Source organism: Saccopteryx bilineata, chromosome 4, assembly GCF_036850765.1.
Source record: "Saccopteryx bilineata isolate mSacBil1 chromosome 4, mSacBil1_pri_phased_curated, whole genome shotgun sequence".
NCBI classification, from domain to species: Eukaryota; Metazoa; Chordata; class Mammalia; order Chiroptera; family Emballonuridae; genus Saccopteryx; species Saccopteryx bilineata.
Genome location: NC_089493.1, coordinates 263,812,806 through 263,837,397, shown reverse-complemented (window position 1 = coordinate 263,837,397; position 24,592 = coordinate 263,812,806). Strand labels below are relative to the sequence as shown.

Below are 24,592 nucleotides of genomic sequence, written 5' to 3'. Positions count from 1 at the left end.
AGCAGGAGCTTGCTGGCACCCTAATCTTGGATTTCTAGCTTCCAGAACTGCAAGAAAATTAATGTCTGTTGTTTAAACCACCCAGTGTATGATGTTTTGTTATGGCAGCCTGAGCTGACTAAGACAGAGGGACATAGATGAGAGAGATTTATTGTGAAGAGTTGTACGAGAGAAGACTTCCTGGAGGAAGTGGAATTGTAGTTACAGGATGAATCAGGTTCCAGAGAGGAAGGTGTAGAAAGGGCATTTCGGGCTGAAGAAGCACCTGAGAGGAGAGGGTGGCATTTCGCAGAACACGCGGCAGAGAGACAGAGAGATGGTACCATGCGGGAAAGTGGGCCCCAATTCCAGGGGCATTGAAGACTTCTCTGAAGAGCGTGGACCTTGCTTTAATAGAGGTGGGGGCGTCAGTGTTTTTAAGCAGGTGAACAGCATAAACAGGAAGGAACCATTGGCTGTGGCAGAAAGGAGATTGGCAAGAGGGCAGGCCACAGGGAGACAGCCCTGAGACAGACAAAACAATATGCTGGGCCAGAGGCGGTGGCCCTAAACAGACTGTGGTCCAGCCAAGAGCAGCACCAAAAGGGAAGCCACAGCACAAGGAACTGTTATGTGCCTGTGGTAGTTAGTGCAGTGGATAGTGTTGACCTGAAACGTTGAGGTCACAGTGAACTCTGAGACTTGGGGGTGATGCAGGTGGCCAGAGGTGAGCCTGAGGGGTGGTTCAACTCAAACTCTTTTTTTCCTTTTAAGTCCCTCACCAGACCCTCTCTTCTCTGTGCCTTGATGTGTCCACCTCCAACCTTCTTTTGTGCATCTCTGTGCGTTTAGATTTCGCTGTTTCTGCGAAGTGGCAGGGCCTTCCTTTCATCTTTTTAAAATGAGTTTTTAACGTTTATTTATTGATTTTAGTGAGAGAAAGGGAGAGAGAGAGAGAGAGAGAGAGAGAGAGAGACAGGAACATCGGTCTGTTCCTGTATGTGCCCTGACCGGGGATCGAACTGGTAATCTCTGTGCTTCGGGATGATGCTCTAACCAATCGAGCTATCTGGCCAGCGTGCCTTCCTTTCATCGTGCCCCCAGTCAAACCCATTGCTCTTCTAAGGTTGGAAGAAGAGAGGAAGAAGAGACTTAACAGAGAAGGGCCGTAGAGAGAATTGTGAGGGAGAAAGCAGATGTAACAACAGCTAATGTTTTCTTTCTTTTTAGAATTTTCCATGAACCAGGTTTTGTTCCAAGGACTTGGCATGTATTAATCCAGTTAATCCTAAGAGCAGCCCCACAGGGAGGGCACATAGACATGACTGCTTTATAATCCCAGTTTACACCCATTGACTGCAGGATCTTGGGCAAGTTACTGGATGTCTCTTTGCCTCAGTTCCCTGTGTAACAGGGATGATCACAGTCCCCACTCCACAGGGTTGTAAGGAATAAACGAGTTAAAATATACAACACTTAGAATGGTGCTTGGCACAAGGTGAATGGTCACTCGGTTTTTACAGCTGCGAGGGCTGGGGTCCAGAGAGAAGTTACTTTCCCAAGCTCACCCAGGTAGATGGGTAGCTGCCCCTGGGTCAGCTATGTGGTTAGCTACTCTAGTTTGCCTCTTCATGGAGCAGATGTGAGAAGAGAGCAGGAAGAGGCTGAGGTGGGTCATGTGGTTTCAAACTGGATGTGGGTCTATAGACTTTTTAAATGTTCCCTCGCCTGGCCACTGATACCTGGGCCTGGAGGAGGCAGGAGATGGTTCTGGCAGTAAGACGCCTGAATTCAGTCCATGCTACAGACTAAATGTGTGTTTCCCCAACCAAAATCATGTTGAGACCTAGTTCCCAGTGTGATGATATTAGGAGTTGGGGTCTTTTGGGAGGTGATTAGGTCATGAGGGCGGAGCCCTCCTGAATGAGATTAGTGTCCTTATAATAAAGGCCCAGAGAGCTCCCTCATGCTTTCCACCATGTGAGAATACAGAAAAAGGACAGGTGTCTGTGAACCAGGAAGCTGGTGCTCACCAGTCAGTCCTGCCCATACTGTGATCTTAGATTTCTCAGCTTCCAGAACTGTGAGAAATCAATGCTTGTTGTTTATAAGCCACCTAGTCTATGGTATTCTGCAACAGAAGGCCGAAAGGCCTAAGATGGCTCAGTTTTAGGAGCAAATATGGGAATGAATCAAATGAAGCCTTAAGATCTCTAATGGGGGAGGAGGCCAGGAGAGAATAGCAGGAAGCTGCTGAATGGTATCTGCAGATGTTCTAAGCGTCCATGAGGGGGCAGCAGAGCCCAGGCTCTTTCTTAAATTAGTGGTTTAAGTGGGGGTGGCTTGTGGAAAAGACCTTCCAGCACAAAATGAATCCTGAGCTGCATGGCAGGAATAGTAATAAAGCATTCTTAAAATGTTGACAATAGCAATGATGAGGGAGACTTTAAAAAGAACTTAGTCCCGATTCAACAGAAGGCAGGTCAGACTGAATCTAAATGGTCAAATACGATTTCCCCAAATTTAACCAAGGGAGTTAATGAGAAAGCTCGAGATAGAACCCAAGACCTCATCTTTTCAGACCTATGGAAAGAGCCCATTTCCAGAAGGAGAACTTGGTCTCTCTCAGTAGGAAGTGAGTCCCTGAGTCATGTGAGTGAATGTGTGTGGGGTCCATGTGGCATCTTCAGTGGCCAGCAAGTGATGCCAGGGGATGTTAGAAGATGGTAATATTCCTGGCAGCATATTTCTCTTCTGTCATCTTGAGGCCAGATTCACCAGACCCTACATCCTGGAGAGAAGGGGAGGAGGAGAGCCTGGCAGGTGAGAGACAGAAGCTTGTGTATGGCATTGACTGGAGAATGGTATGGCAATCATAGGAATTTTTTTTTTTTTTTTTACAGAGAAAGAGAGTCAGAGAGAGGGATAGATAGGAACAGACAGAAACGGAGAGAGATGAGAAGCATCAATCATCAGTTTTTCGTAGCGACATCTTAGTTGTTCATTGATTGCTTTCTCATATATGCCTTGACCATGGGGCTACAGCAGACTGAGTGACCCCTTGCTCGAGCCAGTGACCTTGGGTCCAAGCTGGTGAGCTTTGCTCAAACCAGATGAACCTGTGCTCAAGCTGGTGACCTCGGGGTCTCGAACCTGGGTCCTCCGCATCCCAGTCCAACGCTCTATCCACTGCACCACCGCCTGGTCAGACACAATCATAGGAAATTTAATAAAATTTCTTGTGTTGTTTTTAGTTGTTTAAAATATGTACGACTATATTAACTAACAAAAAAAACCCAAACAGAATCTGTAGATAAAAAGAACTTTAAAAATACTTATAATATTATACACTAAAAAACAATATGTATTTTTTTAAAAAGTGTTCTTCATGAAGCGGGAATGCAATAAATCGTACAAGGTCATTCTGTATAACGGGAAGTGCAGTCCAGTGTTTGAAACCGATACCATTGTAAACCCATTGAAGTGAATGCTGTCCTTGGTGCTGAAGTTGGGCTCGGTGAAGGAAGAGCCTCCCAGAATGAGGAGAAGGGACCCGTTTGAAGTCATGACAAGCCCATTGGAGCTCCAACGGTGTTTCTATTTGAGAGATTCTTAGAATTGTGGTTTCTCTCTTCTTCCACCTTATTTCTTATCATGTTCCAATGCTCTCAGTAAGGAAATGTTCCACCAAACTTGGCTGAACCGAGGTCTCCTCATGTCTAGACCCCATGATTTCATGTGAAATTGCCTTTGCTTTAAAGGGATGTCATCACCGTCTGAGGCCTCCGAATTTTGATCTGGAAAGAGAGAACAACATGAGAGCTGGGCCCATGAGAAACCTGGAATTTGGAAGCATAAGAGTCTTGGGACAAGGGAAGCACTTAATTTAGAAGTTACTCTATTACCAGGAGTCTAGTACAAATCAACTGTATCTCTGTACTCTATCCAAACCCCAAATAAAGTAGGTTTAAAAGTATCCTGGCTATGAAGTTCATCACTGCAACGAGGTTGTCTCTAGGGATGAGAACTAGTGCCTGAAGCCAATCACTCTTCTGAGCTGTGAATAATTTGAGTGTATTTCTTCCACCCTCAAATATCCATCAGTTAAAATAAAAGTAAAAATCAAGGAGTTGTCACCCCTTACTCAAGGGGTGACTTGGCCTCAATCATAGTGAGATAATCTGACATTATGTACCTCTTAAAGTGATGCAATATCATTACCTATGATGTATGCTTAACAAAAATGGCTAAGCTGAGTTTAATAACCCTGTAGACCAAAATTTCAGTTTACAGGAAATACAGAGGTTTCAGGGACAAGTTAAATAATACCATAAGGAAATAGACACATCCAGAATGTAGGACGTTCCTTAAGACATCTTAGACTCTTACAAAAATCAATGTTTGTATGGAAAATAATGCAATAATAAGTAAATAATAATACAAGAATAAACTGTTTTATGTACTAACAACTGTAAACCTACTTTTGCCCACTCCTGTATATTAAAAAAAATAGATAAGAGCCAATTGTAAGTTAAAAGACCAAAGAGACACAACAGAAGTCAGTGAGTGAAATTTGTAGTATTCACATTTGAAAAAACTGGTAATAACAAATGTTCTTGGGTTAGTTGGAAAAATGGATATTGGATGATAGTCTAGAACAGGGATCAGGAACCTATGGCTCGTGAGCCAGATGTGGTTCTTTTGATGGCTGCATCTGGCTCACAGACAAATCTTTAATAAAAAAAATAGTAACATTAAAAATATAAAACATTCTCATGTATTACAATCCATTCATTTCCTACCGCTCATGTTCATGGTTGCAGGTGGCTGGAGCCAATCACAGCTGTCCTCTGGGACAACACCAAATTTTTATTGGATAATGCATAATATACATGGGTCGTTTATGGCTCTCATGGAATTACATTTTAAAATATGTGGTGCTAATGCAGCCGGTTAGCTCAGTTGGTTAGAGTGTGGTGCTAATAAAATATGTGGCATTCATGGCTCTCTCAGCCAAAAAGGTTCCCGACCCCTGGTTTAGAATTATTATCAACTTATTGGTATTGATAACGGTATTTGAGGTGTGTTCTAATGTGTTTAGCAATTCAAGTATCAAAATGTTTGCAAATTCCAAATGCTTCAGAAAAAGTTGATATGAATATATATAAATATAGCAACATGTTAAATATTGTTGATGTAGATGAGATATATAAGTATTTACTGCACTATTATTTTGACTTTAATGTGTATTTGAAAATTAAAATAACTAAATAAATTGACCATCAAAGACATACTTAAAGTGCAGAAGGAAAACTCTGAGCCTGAAGCCTTAGTGGCTTAAAAAAAGGTAGATCCCACCTTGCTGCTTAGATCTCTTCCCCACCTGCTGCCATCCTGAATTATGTCCATTTCCTAGCATTGCAGGCCTGGACGTTCGTCTGGACTAACACATCATAAACATGACTTTGCTTTCCTGAGGATCCTACCATAGTAGAAGGGGAGGTAGGGTCTCATAGCAGGGGGAGGTGAGCATCTCCTGTAGACCCTTCTTACCTTTCTTTTAGAATCTATGTTGTCCAGGGAGGGCTCGAAGTTACTATAGACGGAGTCCAGGTTGATGGAGTTCCTTGGTCCTAGACCGGAAGAAAGCCCATGGAAGTAGATGGTTAGGAAGACAAGCTCTCATCTCTCCCTCTAATCCTGCCCACTGCAAGGTGAAGGCTGCATCCCCACTTCCCAGAAACCTGAAAACTATTGCAAACATGAGAGGCTACCTCAATGATCTGACCTTAGCAAATAGTTTGATTGATTCTTGAAAGATGTAATAAAAAAATCACATTTAAAAATTTAACATAAAAAGGACAACCATAAGCCCTTTCTTTTCAAGCAGCTTCTCTTTTTCTTAATTGTTTTTATTTATTGATTTTAGAGAGAGGAGAGAGAGAGAGAGAAAGGGGGGAGAGGAGGAGCAAAAAGCAGTTGCTTCTTGTATGTGCCTTGGCCGGGCAAGCCCTGAGTTTCAAACTGGTGACCTCAGCATTGTAGGTTGGTGTTTTATCCACTGCACCATCACAGGTCAGGACAAGCAGCTTCTCAAGTTCATGAAATCCATTAGGATTTGGCCCTGCTTGGGGTACCATTTGATAGCTTTAGAATATTGACTGTCCCAATTCATAACTATGTGGCTTTTCTTTCATGTAAGGTATCTTCAATGTTTTTAAATAAAATTTTATCATTCTCCACTAAAAAGTCTTAAATATGCTTTGTTAAATATATTTATAGGTACTGTATATAGAGTATTTGTTATATTACATCATTTGTTGTTGATGCATAGACATGCAATTCACCTTACAAAAATTGATTTTATATCTGGCAACTTTGTTAAACTCTATTAATTTCAATGATTTAATATTCTTTTGGGGTTTTATTTTTTACTTTTATTTATTTTTTAGCGAGAGAGAAAGAGAGAGAGAGGGAGAGAGAGAAAGAGATACAGTGACAGACAGGAAGGGAGAGAGATGAGAAGCATCAATTCTTCGTTGTGGCATCTTAGTTGTTCATTGATTGCCTTCTCATATGTGCCTTGACTGGGGGCTACAGCAGACTGAGTGATCCCTTGCTCAAGCCAGTGACCTTGGGCTTCAAGCCAGTGACCTTTGGGCTCAAGTCAGAGACCATGGGGTTATGTCTAGGATCCCACACTCAAACTGGCGACCTTGGGGTCTCAAACCTGGGTCCTCAGCATCCCAGGCTATCCTTAGCTCTATCCACTGTGACACTGCTGGTCAGGCTTTTTTGGGTTTTATGTAAGACAATCATATTAACAAATGATAGATTTATATTTTTATAAGTTTTTAATTGATTGATTTTACAGAGAGGAAGGGAGAGAGAATGAGAGAAATATCAATTTGTTGTTCTACTTATTTATGCATTCACTGGCTGATTCTTGTATGAGCCCTGATCAGTGATGGAACCCAACCTTGGTGTATCGGGATGAACCAACTGAGCAACATGGACAAGGCCTAGATTTATATTTTTCTTTCCAATCTTTAAAATTTTTATTCTTCTTTTTTATTATACTGATTAGGACACCCAGGAAAATAGTTAATAGAATTGGTGATAGAGGATGTCTGTGACTTGTTCCTGGTTCAATATAGGGGTTGACAAAGTACCCCTTTGTGAGCCAAATCTAGCCTGCCCGCAAGCTAAAAATATTTCTTAATTTTTAAGTGGTGGATAAAGTTTTATTAGAACACAACCATACTCATTCATTCATTTATATAGTGTTTATGTCTATGTTCATCAGCAGAGTAGCTATGACAGAGAACATACAGCCCACAAAGCCCAAAATATACTTTTACAGGAAAAGTTTGCCAACGCCTGGTTAAGTTGAATGACTTTTAGTGTTTTATCATTGAGAGTGATTTTTGTGTGTTTGTGTGGATACCTTTATCAGGAAATAAACATTCTGTTCTTAATTGAATGAGTTTTTATGATGAGCGATATGGATATTGATTAAATGTTTTATTTTGCATCCATTGAGGTTATCATATTTTTATTCTTATTCTGGTAATGTGGTGAATTTGTAAATAAATTTTCTAATCTTGAGCAAATTCTGTTTGCTGAAATAAACTCAACTAGTTGTGTTTGTTTGTTTCATTCATATATATATATATATATATATATATATATATATGCCTGCTAGATTTGGGGTGCTAATTTTTTGTTTAGTATTTTTGTATCTATTTGCACAACTGAGTTTGGTCTTTATTTTTTCATTATTTTTTATTTCTTATTTTTATTTTTTCAGTGAGAGCATGGGGTAGGGCAGACAGGGACAGACAGGAAAGGAGAGAGATGAGAAGCATCAACTCATAGTTGCAGCACCTTAGATGTTCATTGATTGCTTTCTCATATGTGCCTCGATGGGGGGGGGGCTTCAGCTGAGCCAGTGACCCCTTGCTCAAGTCAGTAACTTTGGGCTCAAGGCAGCAACCTTGGGCTTCAAGCTAGTGACCTTTGGGTTCAAGCCACAGATCATGGGGTCATGTCTATAATCCCACGCTCAAGCCGGCAACTCCACTCTCAAGCTAGTGAGCCTACACTCAAGCTGGCCACCTCAGGGCTTCAAATTTGGGTCCTCAGTGTCCCAGGCCAACACTCTATCCACAGCACCACCACCTAATCAGGCATAAAATCTACTCTTTTAACTGGAGTGTTTAAGTCATATATTTGTTATAGTTGGATATATGCTATGGTTGGATTATTTTTCATCATATTTTGTGCTATTTGTCACACCCTTTCTTTTCTTTTTATTTCCTCTTTCTCGCCTTTTTATGGATAAACTAAAACATCATCCTCATTCCAAATTTCCCCTTCTTTAGAATTTAGAGACAATTTTTAGAAATAGTCTCATTTTATTTTTTCCTTCTTTAGAATTGAAATTCAATTTCTAGAAATTTTAACATATACATTTAATTTAACAAAATCTATAGTTAATCACTTTACTGAGCTATAACCTACCTGTTAATAGGCTTCCCATTCTTAGGTGCTTATCTGTGTCCATATAGGCACAATATTGTGTTCTGGAGAAATCTATGACCATCAAATAACCTGTGATACCACCATCCCCACCCATGTTCTAAGTATGCTGTGCCCATGCTTGTGCCCCATTCAGGGTCTTACAGGAGCCAGTGGTAGAAATAGGTTTGTGGCCTGACCTGTGGTGGCGCAGTGGGATAAAGCATCGACCTGGAACACTGAGGTCGCCGGTTCGAAACCTTGGGCTTGCCTGGTCAAGGCACATATGGGAGTTGATGCTTCCTGCTCCTCCCCCTTCTCTCTCTCTCTGTCTCTCTCTCTCACTCCTCTCTCTCTAAAAAAAAAAAATCAATAAATAAAATATTAAAAAAAAAGAAAAAGAAATAGGTTTGCAGATGAGGAACCAAATGTTTTGGAGATGAAAATGCTTTCCCCCTTTGCACCTTCAAACCCCTCCCTCATGCCTCAGATGTGTGTCTCTGGACTTTGAGATATTTTGAATCCACTGAAAATTTCTAATACCTTCACGGATGTCAAAGCCTTTGTTTTGGAAGGTGCCAGGCACAGGTCCACTATCCTCTTCATACCACTTGTACAACTCAGCCACTTTGGCCTTTTGCCTGTTGATAGAGACATAGGAGAGATCCCATTTTGAGCAGAGAATGGGAACAAAAATCTGGGGACTGGCTCTGTCCACCCCAAGGATAAAATGATTAAAGACAGAGGGATCAGAAACAGAAGAGTCGCAGGAGGTAAACAGAAGAGGCAGCAACAGTGGCTCACCTTCTCGCCTCTCCCTTGGAGCGGAACACGAAAGCCAGGAGAATGATGAGGACAACAAGCACCACTGCGCCCACTGTCCCGAGGAGCCCGTACACCAGACTCTTCTTGATGCTGTACTCACAGGTTTCCCCTCTGTACCAGTCAGTGTCTGTAATCAGGCAGCTGAGGTGGGGAGAGGCAGGTGGGAGGAGCCATTCAGAACCAGGGCCAGCCAATACCCACAGTTCCCCCGTCTCACAACCCGCCCTGACCCCATGAGTGCTTGATGAGAAGAAGTTGAAGAAGAGATTGCTGGGGTGCAGAGCAAGGAGCTCTGAGAGGATGAACAGAGACAAAGACCAGCTCCCGTGGCTGGGCTTTTTAATAGGCTCAATATCCAGCTCTAGGACTTTAGATTTTGCAACCCAAGACCTAAAAGGGTTGGCCCAATGCTGGGCTTCCCTGGGCTGCACCCAGAAATTTGAGGATCCAACAGAGACCCTTTACACACACATTGACCATCCTTGTTTTCAGCCTCCCTCCCTATCAGGAGAACAATGCCCCATGTTTGATCCAGAACACGCACTCCACTTCTGAAGCAATTTCTCCTCCCTGGAGACGACCTTTCTAAACCCTGTTCTCTTCCTCTTCTTGACAGCCTGTGAACTCCTCGTCTAGGAAGCCTTCCCAGAATAACTACTCAGGCCTTTGCGTATGTGTGACTCCTTCCCCCACGCCTGGAGCTCCAGACCTCTCGCTTTGGTTTAGTTTCAGCAGGCAATGCCTCCCTTTGCTCCCCTACTCCTTCGGCTTTTACAGGCTTTCCACCGTTCCCATGGAGGTGTGATCTCTTACTTCCATTTCACCGGCAGGGGTTGCTGAGCTCCCCCTGGAGGTAAGGCCCTGTCCTTCCCACCTGACTGGGAGCCTCTCAGGGCTGGGGCCTTCCTTCCGCTTCCTCTGAGCTTGACACTGTCCTCAGCCTCACTGGACACAAACCCCAGGGCAAGAAGAGCAGCTCCTGAGCCACTCTCAGCCCATTCTAGACCTGGCCTTGGGGCTCTGGCTCTGTGTGTCCTTTGTGGCTGGCTGCCCTCAGAACGGTCCAGCACTCATTCGATGACCGTGGCCTCCAGGTGGGATCCCCAAGGTGGGCAAGGAGGAGGGAAGCAGGCAGAGGTGGCGAAGTTGGACACTCACTAGCACCGCGGGCCACTGCGCTCCACCTTGCATTTCCCAAAGTGGCAGTCCATGGAGTTACTGAACTTAGGCTCGCAGCGGCTGATGCAGTGTGGTTTCTGGTCCTTGTACTCCACAGTGAAGTGGTCAGCAAAGTCTTTCCCAACCATCTCCCGGCATTCCTCTGGGGGGGGGGGCGTGGAGACCCATGATCAAGAGGCTGGGAGCGATGCCTGCCTCCCCCGCCCTCCCCAAAGCCCCTGGGTCACCTACTTTCAGGGCTGTATTGGGTAAATGAAACGCTTTGCACCTTGGTGGCAGTCTTATTGAAGCACAGTAAAGCTGTGAAGGAGACACAAAAGCCAGGATAAGCTTATTTAGCAGGTGTGGGAGGGGCGGGGGGCGGGGCTGTGACGGAGGAGGTGGAGATCAGTCTCCACAGAGAGGGCGTGCCAGCCTCACATCCAGCCCTCCAGAACCACGGCTCTCCAGGTGTCTTTCCTCTCCCTCCCCTCCTTGGCCAAGATCCTCTCACTGCTCCTCGTGTTGAGAACAACGTAGGCTGGGTAATAAGTCAGGCTCATACTCATTTTCTTGCAGACTCAGGATTTAGCACACCTGCCTCTGCATTCTCCCTTCAGAGTCTCTCTTGGCATCTGCCAGTCTGAGTGACATGCTTTGGGGCTGATCTCTGGTCTCTCTGTGTACTCCTGCTCCCCCATCTGCCTCTCTCTCCTTCCCCACCCCGGGCATGACAAAGCTTAAAGACTCTCTGAAGGTCTCCTGATGCCCCTCCCCAGAAATAGGAATTTACCTTTGCAGCCTTGATTATTCATTACTTGCTCTTGGGTTACATTCATAATTATTTTCTCTATGTTCTGGGTGGCGTTCTCCAAAATGTCCTTGTATTTTGGAGTGAAGTTGGCCTTCAGGAGGACCTCATGGTCCACCACCACACTGCCACACCTGAGGAGAGAGAGGAAGATGTTCTTGGTCATGCTCCTGGGTGCTAACGGGTGCTCACGGCTCTGACCCCTTCCCCAGGCAGGCTTTGCCCTCTCTGCCCCCGTGGGAAGACAGAACTGGGGGAGGACAGTAGAAAATGAACAACCAATATCTACTGGGCGAAAGCTGCAGTCCAGGCACTGTGCTGGACATGTCACTCTAGGACCCATATCACCTGTGCCTAGGAGGACCATCTACAGAGGTGGAAGACTCCGGAAAGGCTCTGGGCTGAAGATGGACAGAGGAATGGCGCCATGAGAGAGGTCATCCTTAAGGAGTTACTCTGTGTACTTAAGCAGGAGGCTAGACAGTTGCTGGCAAGGTATCCACGGTGGCCACTGGCCATGGAGGAGGAAGTTACACCAGAGACCCCTACAGGATTTATCATTTCCAGGTGGTAGGCTGGCTGCAGGAAGTCTGTGAGTCTCTTAAGACTGTATGCAGACCTGTGGTGGCGCAGTGGATAAAGCGTCGACCTGGAAATGCTGAGGTCGCCGGTTCAAAACCCTGGGCTTGCCTGGTCAAGGCACCTATGGGAGTTGATGCTTTCAGCTCCTCCCCCCTTCTCTCTCTCTATCTGTCTCTCCTCTCTCTCCCTCTCTGTCTCTCTCTTCTCTCTAAAAATGAATAAATAAAAAATTAAAAAAAATTAAGCCCTGGCCGGTTGGCTCAGCGGTAGAGCGTCGGCCTAGCTTGCGGAGGACCCGGGTTCGATTCCCGGCCAGGGCACACAGGAGAAGCGCCCATTTGCTTCTCCACCCCTCCGCTGCACTTTCCCTCTTTGTCTCTCTCTTCCCCTCCCGCAGCCAAGGCTCCATTGGAGCAAAGATGGCCCAGGCGCTGGGGATGGCTCTGTGGCCTCTGCCCCAGGTGCTAGAGTGGCTCTGGTAGCAACATGGCGACCCCCAGGATGGGCAGAGCAGAGCATCGCCCCCTGGTGGGCAGAGCGTCGCCCCATGGTGGGCGTGCCGGGTGGATCCCGGTCGGGCGCATGCGGGAGTCTGTCTGACTGTCTCTCCCTGTTTCTAGCTTCAGAAAAATGAAAAAAAAAAATTTTTTAAAAATTTAAAAAATACTGTATGCAAAAATTTCAAGGTGTATATGTTCATTTTTTCTATTCTCACAAATATTGATATTTTTCCATTCTAAAAGGAGTTCCTGATACCTAAAATGTTAAAAGTTCATGTCAAAAGTCTCTCCCTGCTCGGGAGTTAGGAGAATTCAAGGCCTCAGACCTGCTCACATCTTCCCTTTCCTGCCTCTCCTTTTCCCTAGCTCCCAGTCCCCCACTCTCAGCTAGAACCACCTCCCTGCGGCATGTCTCCCAGAGCCGGCAGAGCCCAGCCCTCCTCCTGTCTGCCTGAGGAGGCGGAACAGGCGAACACCACAGTGCCTCCAGGAAGGACCAGAAAGGGACTGGTTCACTGTCTGGTCCACAGAGCTATACTCCCTCTCTTCTCTTACCTGAGAGATTAAGGACAGGTAGAATACAAGGATGAGGACTGGCACTACAGAGCCCCCTACTCCCAGCCCAGGGGCAAAACAGAGCCCTACTGGGTCAACACACACCAGTCCTGGAGAGGAATTTTAGGGGCAGAAAGAAAAGGGCTGTTCTCTCCCAGTGGAACTGAGCTGCTGATGAGCAGACATGGCTTGCTCCGAGATTGGCCCCCGGAGCCATGAGAAATAATTATCTGTTGTCTAAGCCACCCAGTCTGGCATATTTTGCTATGACAACCTTAGCAGGGGATGTAGTTACAATGGTCTTTACAGGTATGACTATCGCTTCCACTCCATAGATCTTCTTAGAGAGGCTTAGATACTTACCTCAATCCTGTTATGTTAATCCCATTATATTCAGGTATGTTTCCATAAATTATGTTCATCTGAAAGGCAAGGAGGCCGCTGTGTTATCCCAGAGGCCCCACCTGGGGGCTGCCAGACCTTTCCACAGTGTCTCAGGAAGGCAAAGGGGGAACGTGCAGCATCTCCCAGTCCCCACCCCCAGCTGGCAGGGGCTCACTGTCCAGTCAGTGCTCTCTTGCTTTGTCTTTCTCCCCCCTTCCTGGTAAGCCCTGAGGAAATGGAGAGCCAAGAAACTCACACACCCCCGACATGGTCTTCATCTACCTTTTTAACCCTTAGAGACCCCTCCCTGGGGAGATCTGAGTGGCAATGGGGACTTGCTCTCCCAGGCCCACCTGTTCTATGAATCTCTCCTTGAACTTCTGGAACTCTGAAGAAGACCAATCGAATAAATCAGTGGTGCAGTTATAATTGGTCACTGTCACAGTCAGATTCATCATGGCAGAGACAGTATCCGGAGGCTCTGAGGGCGTCAGACAACAACATAAATTAGTGAGGGCAGCACGCACTGAATTCTTTACCAAGGAAACGCATACCTCGAGCAACTCTGCCCTGGGTGGGGTGGGGGGTAGCCAAGCCCCGACCCCCACTCAGGTCTCATCAGAGTGTCCCTGGAGAGAGGGGGCACGCTGTACTCCTCATGGCTTTGGAATGGAGCCCAAGGGAACGTGGGTCTTATATTCTATTAGAGAATTCTACACATTTTTTTCGATTCTCCATCATATACTTACTTAAGTATATACTTACTTAAGTATATTTTATGGTAAAATTCTATACCTTGATTTATTCATTTTTAAATATTTTTACTTTTTTACTGCTGGGTATAATGGCTGGGCCTGGAAGAGGCCATGTCTCTAGGCAAGGAGAAGCAGGAATGGGGGCCCCGCATGGAGGTGGGCCAGGGCTGGGGAAGAAAGGGCCCTGCAGTTTTACTCACTTATGTCAATGCCTGTGACCACATCCTCACACCTCGGTCCCTCGTAGACTTGGGTACAATTGCACTTGTCGTTAGCCCAGACACCGCCATTCTGGCAGTCCCCAGACACAAACTGGCACTGATTTCCTCCAAAGCCAGAGGGGCATTCACAGTCCTTCCCATTGAATGTCCCTCCATTGGAGCAGTGTGCTGCTGAAAGGGACAAGTCCTAGCTCAACCACATGTATTTAGACAGTACTTTATAGCTCACAACATATTTTCACAGACACACTCTAATTTATTCCCATCAGCCCCTGGGGTGGCCAGGACAGTATTCTCTCCACTTTACAGGTGGGATAAGTGAGGTGGAGCAAGGCTGAGGTTCCATGTGAGAGCAGAGTTGACCTGGTTGGGGAGTCCTATTTCCAGCATGCTTTACTTTAGCCCCCCAAGAACAAGGAAAGAGAAACCTGGTGCTGTGAGAAGTGGTTGTAACACAGTTAGGATTGAGGATGAGAAAAAGGGAGACAGAGGCTGAGAGAAACCAAGGGGACTTGGTCAGTCTGGAGTCCACCAAGCTTGGGAATAAGCATGTCATTGTCCCTTCGACGCCTGCTTCAGAAAAACTTGTCCTGGAAATCATTGCCGCTGTGACTGTTTATGACTCATTTTTCATTTGCTGGGACATGGAGTTTGAGGGAGGAGTGGAGATTTAGTTTAAATAGATAGGAAGTAGTTTTAGACAACTCTCAAATATCTATGCCAACCAACCTGAAAAATCAAAAGCTCTGTTCTTTTTGGCTGTTCTTAAAAAGAGCTGTGAGCCCTGGCCTGTTGGCTCAGTGGTAGAGCATCAGCCTGGCATGTAAATGTCCCGGGTTTGATTCCCTGCCAGGGCACACAGGAGAAGCACCCATTTGCTTCTCCACCCCTCCCCCTCTCCTTTCTCTCTATCTCTCTCTTCCTCTCCCACAGCCAAGGTTCCATTGGAGTAAAGTTGATCCCAGGTGCTGAGGATGGCTCCATGGCTTCTGCCTCAGGCGCTAGAATGGCTCCAGTTGCAGCGCAGCAACGGACCCAGATGGGCAGAGCATCGCCCCCTGGTGAACATGTCAGGTGGATCCTGGCTGGGCGCATGCGGGAGTCTGTCTGTCTGCCTCCCCCGCTTCTCATTTCAGAAAAATACAAAAAAAGAAAAGAGCTGTGTCTGGGTAGACCAGTACTTGCAGTGTGGTTTCTCTGGGGAGGCACTTGAGGTGCATATACTCCATGAAGACCTGGCCTGCATCTGCCTCCTTGTCTACCCCACCAGGCTCAGAGAGCAGGAGCCACATTTATGACAGTCACTTCACACAGCCTCTGTTTACAGCCTTTGTCCAAGGCATATGGGAACAATGGAAGAGATGACACAAAAGTCCTGGAATCACTGAAGACCCATAAATCCTCTCTTTCTCTCATGTGTTACTGAAGAATATTCAGACTTGATCTAAGTGCTTAAGCCCCATCTTGTGAGTAACCACAAAAGCAGCTGCTGGGATGTGTTCAGCTATTTCCCAACAGTTCAAAGAGAAAGCCAGTCTCCAAGGAATAGGGGGAAGACAGAAGGGGACCATCTGTCTTCAGGGAGATGACCAAAACTAGCTTGAGGCTCAGCAGTCATGCAGCCACCTGGCATTCGCTGTGAAATACCTGGGGGGCTCCCTGGGAACACAAGGTCCAGACCTGCCTCCTGAAGATGCTCAGCCCACTACCTGAGAACCAGAGAGAATTCACCAAGACAAGACACATTGGAGAGAAACCAGAGAACAAAGCCACAGAATAGAAAAGCCAGGCAAAGCAGAACTTAACAGAGGAAAAATTCACAAAACCCTGAGAAAATGCAGCAGCAGAAATTGCAGCAGTCAAAAGCTGAAGAACTGCCTTTCATCTTATCAATTTAAGAGATTTCCCGGCCAGGGGTGGTGGTGCAGTGGATAGAGCATCAACCTGGAACACTGAAATCGCCAGTTCCAAACCCCGGGCTTGTCCGGTCAAGGCACGTACCACAAGCAACAAGCAAGCAATGAACAACTAAAGTGAAGCAACTATGAGTTGATACATCTCACTCCCTCCTGCTCCTCTCCTCTCTCTGTAAAATCAATAAATAAAATCTTTAAAAAAATGAAAAAAGGCAGATTGGGTGGTGCCCTGGGCAGACACAGATCATAGGTCTGTGAGCATATCTATACTTCATTTAAATCAGTAAAGCTTTCAAGTATTTTACCTAGTGTACAGTAAGTACTCACTCAACACCCTCAGTAGGTTCTGTGAAGTACAATAGTGTATAAAAAAACCAATTATAGCATAAGCTGATTGATATAAGCAAAACTTACATTCTACAGTATATATAAACAAAAGTTAAGTTCCTACAGCATCTCATTAATGTTATAATAAAATGACGTTGAATGAGACATTATTTGAGGACCTGCTGTATTTTATTTAATACAGGCTAAATATTCTTTCCCTATCTGATAATAACACTGAATGGTACAAAGAGGATACCATATAATATATACTGATATAATATACAGTATATTATCACAGCAGGTACGGAGTGGGGCAGTTCTCACCTGAACGACAGCAAAGAGTTGAGTGAAAGTTCTAGAGTCAGAGAGAAGAACAGGAGGCATAAGGATAAATATTCAAGAACATGGAGGTAGAATTCAGGGCTGATAAAAGTGAATCTTCTTTTGCTTCCATGGTAAATGTTCAGAGGATAAGATGAAACAAAAGAAAAGTGAATGGTGGCAGAGAGACATTTGCCAAAGATACATGTAAACACTGAGGGCAATGGCCTCCTATAAAAAAAAACCCAAGGCCCTGGCCGGTTGGCTCAGCGGTAGAGCGTCGGCCTAGCGTGCGGAGGACCCGGGTTCGATTCCCGGCCAGGGCACACAGGAGAAGTGCCCATTTGCTTCTCCACCCCTCCGCCGCGCTTTCCTCTCTGTCTCTCTCTTCCCCTTCCGCAGCCAAGGCTCCATTGGAGCAAAGATGGCCCGGGCGCTGGGGATGGCTCTGTGGCCTCTGCCTCAGGCGCTAGAGTGGCTCTGGTCGCAACATGGCGACGCCCAGGATGGGCAGAGCATCCTCCCCTGGTGGGCAGAGCATCGCCCCATGGTGGGCGTGCCGGGTGGATCCCGGTCGGGCGCATGCGGGAGTCTGTCTGACTGTCTCTCCCTGTTTCCAGCTTCAGAAAAATGCAAAAAAAAAAAAATAATAATAAAATAAAAAAATAAAAAAAACCCCAAATCTTTGCACTTAATGAGCAAAATTAATGAGAAAAATAAAACTATAAAAAGACGTAAAACTGCAAATGAATGATACAAAGTTAATGAAATCATAGTATGTCAATGCAATGCAACAGGCACTTGCAGAGTACAGAGGGAGGGAATGAAATGTGTGGACACCTTACTGGGGATTGAAGGTGTCCAGGCAAAGAGAATAAATTGTGTGTATGAAACAACTACCGGAGTGAAAGAAAAACCATGGATACAGAGAAATAAATGATAGACTGATAGGACAGCAGAGATTTCTCTCTAACAGAAAACAAGTAATGCATCAGAACTGAATGAGTAAAAGTTTAAGAAGAAATAAACGGGTAAAGATAAAATAGAAATGCACGTTTCTAAAAGGTAAATTCAAAAAATTACTTACATTGTGTAGTTGAGTGAGTCGTGATGGTGATAACCTTAGCAGTGGTGGTGTTGTCACTAGAAGTTGTTGAAGATGCAGTAGACAGTGCAGACACTGACACGGAAGTGGCACTGTCACTAGGAGTTGTTGAAGATTGACTGGCTTCTGTAGATAGTGTCACAGGTGTGGCAGTGTCTGTTGGAGTTACAGGAGCCTGAGTAGAAATTGTCAGAGGGCTGGTGGCACCAGAAGGTATTGTTGAGAGTGCAGTAGTAGCTTCTGAAGATAGTGTCACAAGAGTGGTGCTGTCACTAGAAGTTGTTGAGGATACACTAGCCTGGGTAGACACTATCACAGCAGTGGTAGTGTCAGTAGGAGTAGTAGATTCACTGGCTTCTGTAGAGAGTGTCACAGGAGAGGCACTGTCTGTCAGTGATGTTGGAGTTACAGGAGCTTGAGTAGAAATTGTCAGAGGGGTTGTGCCACCAGAAGGTGCTGTTGAGAGTGCAGTAGTAGCTTCTGTAGATAATGTCACGAGACTGGTGCTGTCACTAGCAGTCGTAGACACTGTCACAACAGTGACACTGTCACTAGAAGTGGTTAGAGAATCACTGGCTTCTGTAGATAGTGTCACAGAAGCGGTACTGTCTGTCAATGATGTGGGAGTTACAGGAGCCTGTGTAGAAACTGCCAGAGGGGTGGTGGCACCAGAAGACCCTGTAGAGGGTACAGTAGTAGCTTCTGTAGACATTGTCACAGGTGTGACACTGTCTGTCAAAGATGTTGGAGTTACAGGAGCCTGAGTAGAAGTTGCCAGAGGGGTTGTGTCACCAGAAGGCGCTGTTGAGAGTGCAGTAGTAGCTTCTGTAGATAGTGTCACAGGTGTGCCGCTGACACTAGAATCTGTTGAAGATGCACTAGTCACGGGTGAGGTAGTGTCACTAGGAGTAGTAGATTCACTGGCTTCTGTAGATTGTGTCACAGGAGAGGCACTGTTTGTAAAAGATGTTGGAGATACAGTGGACTCTGTAGAAACTGCCAGAGGGGTGGTGGCACCAGAAGACCCTGTAGAGGGTGCAGTAGTAGCTTCTGTAGACATTGTCACAAGTGTGACACTGTCTGTCAAAGATGTTGGAGTTACAGGAGCCTGAGTAGAAATTGCCAGAGGGGTGGTGGAACCAGAAGGCGCTGTTGAGAGTGTAGAAATAGGTTCTGTAGACAGTGTCACAGGAGTGGTGCTGTCACGAGAAGTTGTTGAGGATGCACTTGCCTGTGAAGACACTGTCACTACACTGACACTGTCAGTAGAGGTTGTTAGAGATTCACTGGCTTCTGTAGATAGTGTCACAGGAGCGGTGATGTCTGTCAATGATGTTGATGTTACAGTAGCTTGTGTAGAAATTGCCAAAGGGGTGGTGCCACCAGAAGGCGCTGTGGAGAGAGCAGTAGTAGCTTCTGTAGATAGTGTCCCAGGTGTGGCACTGACACTAGAATCTGTTGAAGATGCACTAGCCTGTGTAGACACTGTCACAGCAGTGGTAATGTCACTAGGAGTAGTAGATTCACTGGCTTCTGTAGATTGTGTCACAGGAGAGGCACTGTCTGTAAAAGATGTGGAAGATACAGTGGACTCTGTAGAAACTGCCAGAGGGGTGGTGGCACCAAAGGATGCTGTAAAGGTTGCAGTAGTAGTGTCTGTAGACATTGTCACAGGTGTGGCACTGTCTGTCAAAGATGTTGAAGTTACAGGAGCTTGAGTAGAAATAGTCAGAGGGGTTGTGTCACCAGATAGCGCTGTTGAGAGTGCAGTAGTAGCTTCTGTAGATAGTGTCACAGGAGTGGTGATATCAGTAGAAGTTGTTGAGGATACACTAGCCTGTGTAGACACTGTCACAGCAGTGGTAGTGTCAGTAGGAGTAGTAGATTCACTGGCTTCTGTAGAGAGTGTCACAGGAGAGGCACTGTCTGTCAGAGATGTTGGAGTTACAGGAGCCTGAGTAGAAATTGTCAGAGGGGTTGTGTCACCAGAAGGCGCTGTTGAGAGTGCAGTACTAGCTTCTGTAGATAATGTCACAAGAGTGGTTCTGTCACTAGCAGTTGTTGAAGATGCAGTACCCTGTGTAGACACTGTCACAATAGTGACACTGTTACTAGAAGTTGTTAGAGATTCACTGGCTTCTGTAGATAGTGTCACAGGAGCTGTGATGTCTGTCAATGATGTGGGAGTTACAGGAGCCTGTGTAGAAATTGTCAGAGGGGTGGTGGCACCAGAAGGCACTGTTGAGAGTGCAGTAGTAGCTTCTGTAGATAGTGTCACAGGTGTGCCACTGATACTAGAATCTGTTGAAGATGCACTAGTTTGTGTAGACACTGTCACAGCAGTGACACTGTCAGTAGGAGTAGAAGATTCACTGGCTTCTGTAGATTGTGTCACAGAAGAAGCACTGTCTGTAAAAGATGTTGAAGATACAGTGGACTCTGTAGAAACTGCCAGAGGGGTGGTGGCACCAGAAGACCCTGTAGAGGGTGCAGTAGTAGCTTCTGTAGACATTGTCACAGGTGTGACACTGTCTGTCAAAGATGTTGGAGTTACAGGAGCCTGAGTAGAAATTGCTAGAGGGGTGGTAGAACCAGAAGGCACTGTTGAGAGTGTAGAAATAGGTTCTGTAGACACTGTCACAGCAGTGGTAGTATCAGTAGGAGTAGTAGATTCACTGGCTTGTGTAGATTGTGTCACAGGAGAAACACTGTCTGTAAAAGATGTTGAAGATACAGTGGACTCTGTAGAAACTGCCAGAGGGGTGGTGGCACCAGAAGACCCTGTAGAGGGTGCAGTAGTAGGTGCTGTAGACACTGTCACAGTAGTGGTAGTGTCAGTAGGAGTAGTAGATTCACTGGCTTCTGTAGAGAGTGTCACAGGAGAGGCATTGTCTGTCAGTGATGTTGGAGTTATAGGAGCTTGAGTAGAAATTGTCAGAGGGGTTGTGCCACTAGATGGTGTTGTTGAGAGTGCAGTAGTAGCTTCTGTAGATAATATCACAAGAGTGGTTCTGTCACTAGCAGTTGTTGAAGATGCACTAGCCTGTGTAGGCACTGTTACAACAGTGACACTGTCACTAGAAGTTGTTAGAGATTCACTGGCTTCTGTAGATAGTGTCACAGGAGCGGTGATGTCTGTCAATGATGTTGGAGTTACAGTAGCCTGTGTAGAAATTGTCAGAGAGGGGGTGCCACCAGAAGGTGCTGTGGAGAGAGCAGTAGTAGCTTCTGTAGATAGTGTCCCAGGTGTGGCACTGATACTAGAATCTGTTGAAGATGCACTAGCCTGTGTAGACACTATCACAGCAGTGGTAATGTCACTAGGAGTAGTAGATTCACTGGCTTCTGTAGATAGTGTCACAGGAGCTGTGATGTCTGTCAATGATGTTGATGTTACAGTAGCCTGTGTAGAAATTGCCAAAGGGGTGGTGCCACCAGAAGGCGCTGTGGAGAGAGCAGTAGTAGCTTCTGTAGATAGTGTCCCAGGCGTGGCACTGACACTAGAATCTGTTGAAGATGCACTAGCCTGTGTAGGCACTGTTACAACAGTGACACTGTCACTAGAAGTTGTTAGAGATTCACTGGCTTCTGTAGATAGTGTCACAGGAGCGGTGATGTCTGTCAATGATGTTGGAGTTACAGTAGCCTGTGTAGAAATTGTCAGAGAGGGGGTGCCACCAGAAGGCACTGTTGAGAGAGCAGTAGTAGCTTCTGTAGATAGTGTCACAGGTGTGGCACTGACACTAGAATCTGTTGAAGATGCACTAGCCTGTGTAGACATTGTCACAGGTGAGGTAGTGTCAGTAGGAGTAGTAGATTCACTGGCTTCTGTAGATTGTGTTACAGGAGAGGCACTGTTTGTAAAAGATGTTGGAGATACAGTGGAATCTGTAGAAACTGCCAGAGGGGTGGTGGCACCAGAAGGCATTGTAGAGAGTGCAGTTGTAGCTTCTGTAGATGGTATCACAGGAGTGGTGCTGTCACTTGCAGTTGTTGAAGATGCACTAGCCTGTGTAGACACTGACAAAACAGTGACACTGTCACTAGAAGTTGTTAGAGATTCACTGGCTTCTGTAGCTAGTGTCACAGGTGCAGTGATGTCACTAGAAGTTGTTGAAGATGCACTAGCCTGTGAAAACACTGTCACAACAGTGGCACTATCACGAGGAGTAGTTAAAGACTCACTGGCTTCTGTAGATAGTGTCACAGGAGTGGTGATGTCTGTCAAAGATGTTGACATTGTTACAGGAGTTGCATTGTCTGTAAAAGATGTTGAAGATACAACAGAATCTGTTGTCAGAAGCGTGGTGCCACCAGACGGCATTGTTGAGAGTGTCACAGTAGCTTCTGTAGATAGTGTCTCAGGCATGACAGTGACACTAGAAGTTATTGAAGATGCACTGTCCTGTGTAGCAGTGGCTGTGTCACTAGGAGATGTTGAGGATTGACTGGCTTCTGTAGATAGTGTCACAGGAGCAATGCTATCTGTCAAAGATGTTAGTGTCACAGGAGCCTGCGTAGAAATTGCCAGAGGTGTTGTGGCACCAGAAGGCATTGTTGAGAGTGCAGTTGTAGCTTCTGTAGACCTTGTCACAGGAGAGGCACTGTCTATCAGAGAGGTTGGAGTTACAGGAGCTTGAGTAGAAATTGTCAGAGGGGTGGTGGCTCCAGAAGGCATTGCTGAGAGTGTAGTAGAAGCTTCTGTAGTTGATGTCACAGGAGTGGTGCTGTCACTAGCAGTTGTAGACACTGTCACAACAGTAACACTGTCACTAGAAGTTGTTAGAGATTCACTGGCTTCTGTAGATAGTGTCACAGGAGCGGTACTGTCTGTGAAAGATGTTGAAGTTACAGGAGCCTGGGTAGAAGTAGTCAGAGGGGCGGTGCCAGTAGAAGTCATTGTTGAAAGTGCAGTACTAGCTTCTGTAGACAGTGTCTCAGGTGTGGCACTAACACTGGAAGTTGTAGATGCACTGTCCTGTGTAGACACTGTCACAGCAGTGGCTGTGTCACTAGGAGATGTTGAGGATTGACTGGCTTCTGTAGATAGTGTCACAGGAGCAGTGCTGTCTGTCAAAGGTGTTGGTGTGACAGGAGCCTGCGTAGAAATTGCCAGAGGCGTTGTGGCACCAGAAGGCATTGTTGAGAGTGCAGTTGTAGCTTCTGTAGACCTTGTCACAGGAGAGGCACTGTCTATCAGAGAGGTTGGAGTTACAGGAGCTTGAGTAGAAATTGTCAGAGGGGTGGTGGCTCCAGAAGGCATTGCTGAGAGTGTCACAGTAGCTTCTGTAGATAGTGTCACAGGCATGACAGTGACACTAGAAGTTATTGAAGATGCACTAGCTTGTGTAGACACTGTCATAGCAGTGGCACTGTCACTAGGAGTTGTTGAGGATTGACTGGCTTCTGTAGATAGTGTCACAGGAGCAGTGCTGTCTGTCAAAGATGTTGGAGTGACTATAGCCTGTGTAGAAATTGTCAGGGGCATGGTGGCACCAGAAGATATTTTTGAGAGTGCCGTAGTAGGGTCTGTAGAGAGTGTTACAGGTGTGGAATTGACACTAGAATCTGTTGAAGATGCACTAGCCTGTGTAGACACTGTCACTAATGTAGTGGCTGTGTCACTAATAGTAGAAAATTCACTAGCTTCTGTAGACAGTGTCACAATAGTCGTGCTGTCTGTCAAAGATGTTGGAGTTACAGTAGCATATGTGGAAACTGTCAGAGGGGTGGTGCCACCAGAAGAGATTGCTGAGAGTGCAGTAGTACCCTCTGTCGATAGTGTCCCAGGTGTGGCACTGAAGCTAGTAGTTGTTGAAGATGCACTAGCCTGTGTAGACACTTTCATAGTAGTGGCACTGTCACTAGGAGTTGTTAAGTACTCACTGGCTTCTGTAGATAATGACGTAGGAGTGGTGCTGTGTGTCAAAGATGCTGACATTGTTACAGGAGAGGCACTGTCTGAAAAAGGTGTTGAAGATACAGTCGACTCTGTAGAAATATTCAGAGGGGTGGCACTTCCAGAAGGCGTTGTTGAGGATTTAGCAGCCAATGTATTTGATGTCACTAGTGTGCTGGTTTCATTTGATGTTATTGATGATGTGGTATTTTCTGTTGAAGTTTTATCTTTAGAAACATTAGTAGAAGTTATTGAAGATGTACTCTTTCCCAAAATAGTGCTGTTGTTAACAGATGTTGTTGAATACACCGTAGTCTCTGTAGGATTTGGTGTAATATCAGAGGCACTAGCATCTGGAGGCTGACGTTTATCCCATGCACTTTCAGTCCAAGTGGCTCCACTCTGTGTTGCAGCTTTGGATAATGGTAACTCTGTAAGAGGTCAGAGGAGTCAGTGTCAGAAATAGTTATTATAGTTGGACTGTTTTCTGAAACAGTTTTCAAGGAAATTTTGGTGTCTGAGTTTATTGTCTGAAGTGAACTAGAAATAGTTGTCGCAAGCTTATTTGAGCCTCTCAACCTCTCTTCCAGACCCTGGTTGGTTTCTTCTATCCCTGAAGAATTTTTGTAAGGCTCTAGAACCTTACAAAAAGTAGCTATGGACTATAAAATCCATTTCTTTGGCCAACTTACCGAGATTCATTCCAACCCTTTCACATGAAGAGGCCCCCTCTG

The 24,592-nt window shown here is 45.6% G+C and overlaps 1 protein-coding gene across 2 annotated transcripts in view; it reads right to left on the bottom strand.

The window, feature by feature from the left end:
• Nucleotides 1-3,291: 3,291 nt before the first annotated feature.
• MUC17 (mucin 17, cell surface associated) overlaps nt 3,292-24,592 on the bottom strand; it is a 30,527-nt gene continuing 9,226 nt past the window's right edge. The window contains exons 2-12 of one of the 2 annotated variants that reach the window (XM_066274443.1): nt 17,942-24,289; nt 14,270-14,461; nt 13,668-13,795; nt 13,294-13,352; nt 11,276-11,427; nt 10,735-10,803; nt 10,483-10,645; nt 9,304-9,465; nt 9,043-9,140; nt 5,533-5,612; nt 3,292-3,776 (exon numbers count right to left, since the gene is read on the bottom strand). In XM_066274443.1, coding sequence (XP_066130540.1) covers nt 3,735-3,776; nt 5,533-5,612; nt 9,043-9,140; nt 9,304-9,465; nt 10,483-10,645; nt 10,735-10,803; nt 11,276-11,427; nt 13,294-13,352; nt 13,668-13,795; nt 14,270-14,461; nt 17,942-24,289 — 7,493 coding nt within the window. In that variant the 3' untranslated portion in view covers nt 3,292-3,734. The remainder of the gene's footprint in view (nt 3,777-5,532; nt 5,613-9,042; nt 9,141-9,303; nt 9,466-10,482; nt 10,646-10,734; nt 10,804-11,275; nt 11,428-13,293; nt 13,353-13,667; nt 13,796-14,269; nt 14,462-17,941; nt 24,290-24,592) is intronic. The other variant, XM_066274444.1, reaches the window with a different exon arrangement.